General features: G+C 50.3%; 1 protein-coding gene across 1 annotated transcript; it reads right to left on the reverse strand.

The window, feature by feature from the left end:
• Positions 1 to 3,535: 3,535 nt before the first annotated feature.
• On the reverse strand, positions 3,536 to 7,545 carry PROP1 (PROP paired-like homeobox 1). The gene is made up of 3 exons (XM_004043111.5): positions 7,126 to 7,545; positions 5,405 to 5,637; positions 3,536 to 4,345 (listed from the first exon to the last, which is right to left on the reverse strand). Exons 1-3 carry the CDS (start codon positions 7,232 to 7,234, stop codon positions 4,010 to 4,012), a joined length of 678 nt encoding a protein of 225 aa, XP_004043159.5. The 5' UTR covers positions 7,235 to 7,545; the 3' UTR covers positions 3,536 to 4,009.
• Positions 7,546 to 9,805: the final 2,260 nt, after the last annotated feature.

Genomic DNA, 9,805 nt, shown 5'->3' on the forward strand with positions numbered 1-9,805 from the left:
AGGACATGGATGTGGCTTCTGCTCTCAGGCCCTGTTCAATGTTTTTAATTGTTTTGTTTTGTTTTGTTTTTTGAAATGGAGTCTTGCTCTGTCACCCAGGCTGGAGTACCGTGGTACGATCTCGGCTCACTGCAACCTCTGCCTCCCAGATTCAAGCGATTCTCCTGCCTCAGCCTCCTGAGTAGCTGGGGTTACAGGCATGCGCCAGCATGCCTGGCTAATTTTTGTATTTTTGGTAGAGATGGGGTTTCACTACATTGCTCAGGCTGGTCTCGAACTCCTGACCTTGTGATCTGCCTACCTCGGCCTCCCAAAGTGTTGGGATGACAGGTGTGAGCCACAGTGCCTGGCCTCAATGTTTCTTTTTAAGAAATTGAATTTGTCAGCCTTTGGCCTCTCAGCTTCCTTGGACTTTGGAGTGGGTTTGCACAGGCCTGCCCACTACAAAACAGCGCTCTAACATATGCCATGCAAAAGTAAACATATAATCATTTTTAAACCTTTACATAATGTTTATTTTGCACATTTAAACACTTTATATAAAGGGTATGATATATGGAAGTTGTTTTTTAAATAAAAATTCTGATCAGGCGCAGTGGCTCATGCCTGTAGTTGCAGCACTTTGGGAGGCTAAGGCAGGTAGATCATTTGAGGACAGGAGTTCGAGACCAGCCTGGCCAACATGGTGAAACCCATCTCTACAGGTAGCATGCACCTGTAGTCCCAGCTACTCTGGAGGCTGAGATAAGAGAATTGCTTGAACCTGGGAGGCGGAGGTTGCAGTGAGCCGAGATCTCACCATTGCACTCCAGCCTGGGCAACAGACCAAGACTCGGTCTCAAAAAAAAAAAAAAAAATGTTTTTTTAAAATTCCTGAAGGACATAAGTCTGGAAGAAACGACAAGACACACCTTGTGTTTGGATAAGAAAATTAAATATTTTAAAGGTATCGATAATTCTTACATTTCGATCATTAAAAGACTGTGGTGCTGGAACTGGAATAGAGAAACTGATTGATGAAAAAGAATGAGGAGTCCACAGCTGTCCCATATATATATATACATCTGTATATATATATGAGAACTCAGTATATGAAAAATTATGATTTTACAAATCAATAGGGTGAAGTTTGACAATTAAGTAAACAACAATGGAATAACTAATTAGCTGATTGAGGGAAATTGCATGACTATTTTGCTGCACATAGCAAAATAAATTTCAGGTGATTCAAGGTGTAGCCTTTTGATCCAAATAATAAAGAAAACATAGATCAAACCACTAAAAACAGATTTCTCACCCGGGGCTCTTCATCTGAACAACACAACACAGAAAATGAACTGAGTGACTAATTTCTAAAACATCTACCAGTTCTACAAAACTGGTGTCATTCTAGATGTTTAAGACAGAAGTTAATGCCTTACATACGACAGGTGTAGGAAATTAGTGTTAATTCTCAGGAAAACTTCACTGAGAAAGGATAAAAGACAAATAACCAACTGTAAAAAATAGTTGCAACATGTGGCCAGGCGTGGTGGCTCATGCCTGTAGTCCCAGCACTTTGGGAGGCCGAGGCCAGTGGATTGCTTGAGCTCACAAGTTCCAGACCAGCCTGGCCCACATAGTAAAACCCCATCTCTACTAAAAACACAAAAAGTAGTCGGGCATGGCAGCGTGCATCTGTAGCCCCAGCTATTTGGGAGACTGAGGCAGGAGAATCGCTTGAACCCAGAAGGCAGAGGTTGCAGTGAACCGAGATGGTGCTACTGGACTGCAGCCTGGATGACAAAGCGAGACTATGTCTCAAAAAAAAAAAAAAAATAGTTGCAACATGTATGAATAGGAATTCATATCCCTAATCCACAAAGCTCTCAGACGCTAATAAAAGATGACTATATCAGTATACAAATACACAACACAGAAGCAATGCAGAAAAGAAAAATGTAAATTGCCAATAAACATGAAACTGTTTTAACTCTCACTAGCAATTAATGAACATTTTAAAATAAGCAAACAAGAAGACATCACTCTCAGTTAACAAATTGTCGAAAATGGTACAGGTTAACGAGGAGGTGCTGAAACCAATACTCAGGTTCTTTTGGTGGAATTCAAACCAGTGTAATTTTTCTAGGAGGTAGTCTGGCTCAAGGAGATAATTATGTAGGAGTGCAAGTGTGTAATACAGCGGTTGTGATTCCAGACTTTTTAATAATATATATAAAAAACTACTCACAACTCGAGTATCCATCACTAAAGGCCTGTTTAAAGATTATTCTATGGGACAGGTGTGGTGGCTCATGCCTGTAATCCCATCACTTTGGGAGGCCGAGGCAGGTGGATCACCTGAGATCAGGAGTTCAAGACCAGCCTGGACAACATGGTGAAACCCCAGCTCTCCTAAAAATACAAAAATTAGGTGAGGCCGGGTGCGGTGGGTCACGCCTGTAATCCCAGCACTTTGGGAGGCTGAGGCAGGCGGATCACCTGAGGTCAGGAGTTCGAGACTGGCCTGATCAATATGGTGAAACCCCATCTCTACTGAAAATACAAAAATTAGCCGGCCTTGGTGGTGGGTGCCTGTAGTCCCAGCTACTCGGGAGACTGAGACAGGAGAATCACTTTGAACCCGGGAGGCAGAGGTTGCTGTGAGCCGAGATCACACCACTGCACTCCAGCCTGGGCGACAGAGGGAGACTCCATCTCAAAAAAAAAAAAAAAAAATTATGTGGGCGTGGTGGTACATGCCTGTAATCCCAGCTACTCAGTTGGCTGAGGTTGGAGAATCGCTTGAACCCAGGAAGTGGAGGTTGCAGTGAGCTGAGATCACGCCATTGCACTCCAGCCTGGGCGACAAGAGTGAGACTCAGTCCCAAGGGAAAAAAAAAAAAAAATTCTTCTGTGAAGTGCTGTGAGCACGAGAATGCTGGCTGACAGCCACCACTGCTGCCATGACCATCCACCTCCCTCCAGGGGCTTCATTCTTCACTCCTTCGAGCTGCCTCCCCATCCCTTGTCCCCTACGCCTTGCCCTGCTTCTGCAGGAGGTAACCCTGCTGAGGGTCGGGGAGCAGGGCTGCAGGCACAGGGAAACTTCCTTCCCACTAAATGGGTAGCAGGGATGGGACAGAGAAGAGGAGTTGGAAGAGAGGGGAGGGATGAAAGAGGGAGGGGAAAAAACCAAGAATAAAAATCATATCTAGAGGCACATGAAAAAATAAAAATTAAATATTAAAAAAATCAGGCCTGGCACGGTGGCTCACACCTGTAATCCCAGCACTTCGGGAGGCTGAGGCGGGTGGATCATTCGAGGTCAGGAGTTCAAGACCAACCTGGCCAACATGGTGAAACCCCGTCTCTACTAAAAATACAAAAACAAAATTAGCTGGGCGTGGTGGCGGGCACCTGTAGTCCCAGCTACTCGGGAGGCTGAGGCGGGAGAATGGCGTGAACCCAGGAGGTGGAGCTTGCAGTGAGCCGAGATCATGCCACTGGACTCCAGCCTGGGCGACAGAGCAAGACTCTGTCTCAAAAAAAAAAAAAAAAAGATATTTCTAGGACAGAATAAACAAAAGCCAGTGACTGATTGAGATAGCGGGGTGGGCAATGGGGAAGGGATGTATAGGTAGACTCTTAAGTCAGAAGCCTTACTGAAATCAGCCAGAAAGAGCTGGGATCTTCTTCAATCGTGATCTCAATTAATGAAGGCCCTCACCTCCTAGCCCTTCAATCATCTCCACACACCAGCAACTGTCTTCATCAATATCACCCTTCAGCAGGCAGCTCCACCGAGGCATCTTGCCCTGTCTCTTCCAGTAGCTCACCTCCCCAGACTTCCTCCACTAATCACCCCAGTGAGAATTCACCATGATCTCCCATTTTTAAATTTCTAATCGCTGAGCTGACCCTCACCATGCATCTGCTTCACCCATAGATGGAAAGGAAGCCACCCCATTTTCTTGTTTTTTCACGAGGGCCGCAGGCTGGGGATCACCTTGGTGGTACTTGTTTGACCTCAGTTCCAGGACTTGGATGGCTCAAGGCTGAGGGGGAGCATGGGAGGGGGTGGGGGGCAGGGCAGATGGCCAGCAGGGGCTGGGTGCAAGGTAGGGTACCAGTCCTCAGACTGGTGTGACAAAGCAAAGGCGCCTCCTGTGGAGGGCTGGGAAGGGAGGGCGTGGCTGTAGGGGTGAGGAAAGCAGGTCACTGGTGGTGGTGGTGCGTAAGAATAGGGGCAAGCAGTGGACTCTGGCAAGAAGCTGGAAAAGGCGGCAGGAGACAGATGGGCCAGGGGCTGAAGCAGTGAGCGCTCTTGCTTCCGTTGCTTAGCTCTGCGGTTCTGGAACCAGACCTGAGAAGGGGTAGGAAACACATCAGAGCCCACACTTGACATAGGTGGTGACACCCTACTCCAATGACAAGAGGTGCAGGGACAGGGAGCAGGCTTCTCCAGCATGGCCAGAGGGAGTAAAGCTCTTCCACAAGGCTTGGCTGAGCCTGGTCTGCTGACAAAGGAACCCACAGACTTGTCCCCAACCTCTGTCCACATGTGCCCTTTTCTACCACTCGGGGCAAGTAAGAAGTGTCAGCTTCCAACAAGGAGATAAATATGGTGACAATGACATTTCCCTTCCCCAGAGAATGGGAAATTTCCCCTAGGGTTAAGTTTAACGATTAAGACTGTAGATAAATGTAATTGCTATAGACAAGCTTAAATTTAGGGTAGGGTTTACACTTAAGGCTAACCAACCCTGGGGTTAGGATTGAGGGAGCATTTGGCTCATTGAGTTTCAAGGCTATGGTTAGGGACAAGGTTCTGTAAGAATATGGACAGTTAGGATTGAACTTCTGTTGGAATTGGCATCACTATTTTTTTTTTTTTGAGGCAAAGTTTTGTTCTTGTTGCCCAGGCTGGAGTGCAGTGGCATGATCTTGGCTCACTGCAACCTCCACCTCCCGGGTTCAAGTGATTCTCCTGCCTCAGCCTCCGGAGTAGCTGGGATTAATTATAGGCACCTGCCACTATGCCCGGCTAATTTTTTGTATTTTTAGCAGAGATGGGGTTTCACCGTGTTAACCAGGCTGGTCTCGAACTCTTAACCTCAGGCGATCCATCCAACTTGGCCTCCCAAAGTGCTGGGATTACGGGCGTGAGCTATTGTGCCCAGCCGGAATTGGCATCACTATTAAATATTGAGGGTAGGTGTTGAAATTCAAGTTAGATTAGCTTATAGCTAGGGTTAAACTCAAGTGATATGATATTCTCAATGCAGTTGCTCTGATGCTGGTGGTGAGATGAGGCCTGTGTCTGGTGACCATTTAGGTTAGGGTTATAATGCCCAACATTCTATGATAGCACCAAAGAAATCTGCATTTCTTCCCTGAGAGAGGAGGGATCCTGGAGCATCACCTGGATTCGGGCCTCACTGAGGCCGGTGTCCCGGGCAAGACTCTCTCGGGCCCAGATGTCGGGGTACTGGTTCCTCCCAAAGGCTGACTCCAGCTGTTCCAACTGCACTGGGCTGAAGGTGGTGCGGTGGCGGCGCCGGGAGTGCGGGCGGCCCCTCTGTCCTCCTTGCGGGGAGAACCTTGATCTCCCCCCTCCTGCACCAGGGAGCCTCCTGCAGGGTGGAGCACTCGAGTCTGAGAACGGAGAGAAGGGAGGGGCGGCTTCTGAGGAGGACGCTCCTCGGTGCTGGACCACATGTGCCTGTCCCGGGATTCCGCTCAGTGCGTCCTGTGCTGCTCCAGTCTTTTTTTGAGACAGAGTCTTGCTCTGTCTCCCAGACTGGAGTGCAGTGGTGTGATCACAGCTCACTGCAGCCTTGAACCCCTGGGCTCCAGTGATCCTACTGCCTTAGCCTCCTGAGTAGCTGGGACTACAGGTGCACACCAACATACCCAGCTAATTAAAAAAAAAAAAAAATTAGAGATGGGGTCTTGCTATGTTGCCCAGGCTGGTCTCAAACTCCTGGCCTCAAGCAATCCTCCCATGTCAAGCCTCTCGAAGTGCTGGGATTATAGGCCTGAACCACTGCACCCAGCCCTGCCCCACCAGGAATCTTTTAGCTGCCATAGCCTGGTTCCTGCACCCTGCTCAGCCTCGGCCCCTGGTTTCCTCTGAGTCTCTGACACCAGGCTGTGCTGTCTACACAGGGCACACCCTCAGACTCATTCCTGGCCCTGGCACTCATGCACTGTGTACCTGGCAACTCTACTGTCTGCCCACTTCCTATTGCACCGCCAGACACATACCCCTCCCTGTACATTCACCCTTCTGGACACACACGACCACCTGGGGCTCACCCTGTGGGTCTGCTGTGTGCACCTGCACCCTAACAATCGTCCCAGCTGCCTACGGAAGACCTCAGTGCTTGTCCCCTGCTGGCGAGGCTCCTGTTCAACCTGTGCCTTCTTCAGACTGCTGCCATCTCCCGCACCCCTCACCTGGGAAGATGGGCACCCCCCTCTTCCACTCAGACACACCCTCCCCTACTTACTTTTCATCTTCTCCCTACCCCTTCCCTGGCCCAGCCACCAGGCTGCAGGAACTTGAGCTCGTGGGAAAGGCTTGCCTTCCTCCCCACAGGCTCCCTAAGCCCCAACACTAATTAGTCTGAGAGCTGCTGGGGAGGAGAGAACGGGGAGGGAAAGGACACACCTGGAAGGCGCACACCAAGAAAAGATGTCTGGAGCTGAGGCACCATCCCCATGGGGCCCAAGGGCGTGGACCCTCCTAGAGCTCACTGTCCACCATGGGGGACACACACACGGAGCCCGCTCTCCCTCCCTGGACCCAAATCCCTGGCCCCTCCAGCTCCCTTCATCAGAGAAGGCAGTGCCTTGGGCTAACCAACTCTGAGGTCAGGAGTGAGGGGACAGAGGTAACTGTCTCACATCCCCACTGCGAGATGAGCTGTTCAGCTGCCCCCTCCTGCCAAGGGCTCAGTTCCCCAGTCTGTAAAGCCAAGGGGTGCTCCAGTCCCTTACTTTCAAAGGTTCCAACAGTTTTAACATGATAGGATTCGGTTTTTAATTTCTCCTCCTAACCTTCTTCATGGAGCCTATGCTTTCAGCCTCACACCCACGCTGCCTCCTCAGGGACCCACGCACACCGGGGCGGTCACTCACCCACCATGGTGGTCAGGGTCCCAGTGGCCGGGTGTCTCTCTGGCAACAGGCTGCTGCCAACTGGCCCCTTCTTTGGCTTCTCGGCCTGGCACCTCCTTTCTGCTTCCATGGCTCGCCACGGGGACCAAGTGTCCCTGAATCTCTGACTTGAGATTTCTCTGCTTCTGCAGCTCCTCTCCACACCTGTTCTCTCCCCTTCTCCCTCTGCATATGCCACCCTCTGTGTCTCTGTCTCTGAATGTGTGTGTAGGTGCAGGCAGCTGTCTCTGACTTTTTCACTGTCTTTACTTTTTTTCTAATTGTTTCCTAATTCCCCCTTCCTTGGCTTGAGTGTCAGCTCAATCTCCTGCCTCAGCCTCACCTGTTGCTCTGTTTCTGATTCTACTTTTCTCTGCCTGGCCCTTCTCCCCACCGGGATGCTGCTGCCTTCTGTCAGCTGCCTACTTTCCCATCCCACCCCTGAGTCTTGGAGGAGTGACCTCCTCCTCGCCCCTGTGGGCCCATCCAATCACTACGCGGTCACCAGAGCCCCCTTGCTCAGGGAGGATCACAAGCCGGATGAGGGAAGGTGTTCTGTCGGAGGGTCCAGGGACTGGGGCCAAGGGCTCGTATTCCCAGAGGACCGGATTCTTTTGTCCTGTTAAATCCCCTCCTGGGAGCAGGCAGGGGGAGGAGGAGAAAATGCATTCCTCCCGAGACCCCCTCCTCACAACCCCGCTGTGGGGAGAGGAACGAAGAGCAGGGGAAAGGGACCCAGGAGTGGAGCCTGCCTGGCGTCTCAGCATGGAGGTGACACTCAAGGATCTGCTTCCAGGAAACTAAAAAAGGAGAAGTCACAAGTGCATGCTGGCCCCTCTCAGATACCCTGATAGTTCAGAACACACCAGCCAGTGCTCAGGCCAACCTGAACCCACTCCGGAGAATGGGCCTCCAGGACACCTTAGCTCTCAAGTACTTTCTGATTTCCTCCCTCAAACACCACTTCCTCATTCACCCAGAACCCCCAGGACACCATGACCTTCCAAGGTCACCCAGACCCTCCGAAAACCCTGACCTGAACATCTGCATTCCAGCTGCATCCTGACCCCCAAACCCACCCCAGACTCCAGGACTTGGAAAGAGACTGAGATTCCCGTGACATACTACATTCTGATTCTTCAAGAAAATCCTGACACCGGGAATCTCTGAGCAGTCAGGACAGCCTGGTCCCACAGTACTCTGCCCCTTGAGGTTACTTAGACCTGGGAAGTACATTCTGACATCCCCAGGACACTCTGACAGTTTAAGGATGATGCGACAGCCCAGGACCTTAGGATCCCCTGGGACACGCTGACACCCAGAACACTTCACCTCTGCTTCTCAGGATACACCGACCCAGTGAGAACACATGGACCCCCTGGAACACACTGTACCCACAGGACAGTCTGATTCCCAGGGTCATGCCATCATACAGGTCCTTTAAAAACACGCTGATGATTCAAGACAGGAAATCAGAATCCTTTAGGATTTCGATGCTTACCGTGTGGTCCATGGATCAGCAGCAGCAGCATCACCAGCAATGGGAGCATGTTGGAAATGCAGATCCCTGGGCCCCACCTCCATTCTACTGAGTCACAATCTGCCTTGTATCAAGATCTCCAGGAGAACCGAGTGCACGTGGGTCTTAGTCAGCTGGGGCTGCCATGACAAAATAGCATAGACTGTGTGGTTTAAACAATAGACTTCTATTGCTCACAGTTCTGGAGGCTGGGAAGTCTAAGATCAAGGGGTCCTCCTATTTGGCTCCCCTGTGAGGGCTCTCTTCCTGGCTTGTAGGTGGCTGCCTTCTCTCGGTGCCTTCATATGGTGGAGAAAGAACCAGCTCTGGTTTCTTTTCCTCTGCTTGTAAGGACACTAATCCCATCATGGGGCCTCACCCTCATGAGCTCATCTAAACTTAATCACCTCCCTAAATCCCCACCTTCAAATACCATCACGTTGGGTGTTAGGACTTCAACGTAGAAATTTTGGAGGGACACAAACGTTTAGTCCATAACAATGTAAAATTGGGAAACACTGCTCTAATATTAACCCTTCTCCCCTACCCTAGGACACACTTTGACCTCGTGGAGCACCCTGAACCCCATGGCAGTCCTAACCTAGCAAGACCCAGTGACACGCAGTCAGCTTGGACTCACAAGAGAACACTGAATTACAATGCACCCTGCTGCGTGGGGTACCCATTCTGGCCCTGTCAGGTCCTTGAATGCCGAGGGCACTGAGGATGCATTCACTCTCTAGGACACACAGACCCTCCAAGAGGCTCTGACCTCTGTACCTTACACTCAGCACAACAGCTTGGGCTCACAATCACTCTGTGACCCTCTAAGTCACCCAGACCATGAGGACATGGTGAGATTTGGGAAATTCTAACCTTTTAAGGAATTCCTGACCTTACAGAATCTAGACAGTCAAGGGCATCTTGCCTTCCCACCCATTCAGAGCCCCCAGTTTGCTTGAATCTTGCAAAGTGCTGTTGACACTGAAAAACCACTCAACATGCCAACCCCAACCCAGGAAATACCGTGACCACACTAGCCTGATCCATAGGATATTTTGACGAAGTAAAGACATATCCTGGTCTCCCAAAGCACTCTGACCATCCAACATGCCTTTGACACAGGGGATGTCTTAATGCCAG

The sequence above is a fragment of the Gorilla gorilla genome, chromosome 4 (genome assembly GCF_029281585.2).
Source record: "Gorilla gorilla gorilla isolate KB3781 chromosome 4, NHGRI_mGorGor1-v2.1_pri, whole genome shotgun sequence".
Classification (NCBI taxonomy): Eukaryota; Metazoa; Chordata; class Mammalia; order Primates; family Hominidae; genus Gorilla; species Gorilla gorilla.

Bases quoted from the DNA above. Each gene is read 5' to 3' on its own strand.
- PROP1 (XM_004043111.5), bottom strand. From the start codon at position 7,234: ATGGAAGCAGAAAGGAGGTGCCAGGCCGAGAAGCCAAAGAAGGGGCCA. The intron at 5,638-7,125 runs GTGAGTGACCGC...CTCCGTTCTCAG, and splicing joins GACCCTGACCACCATGGTGG to ACTCGAGTGCTCCACCCTGC. The intron at 4,346-5,404 runs GTGATGCTCCAG...ACCCCTTCTCAG, and splicing joins TCAGTGAGGCCCGAATCCAG to GTCTGGTTCCAGAACCGCAG.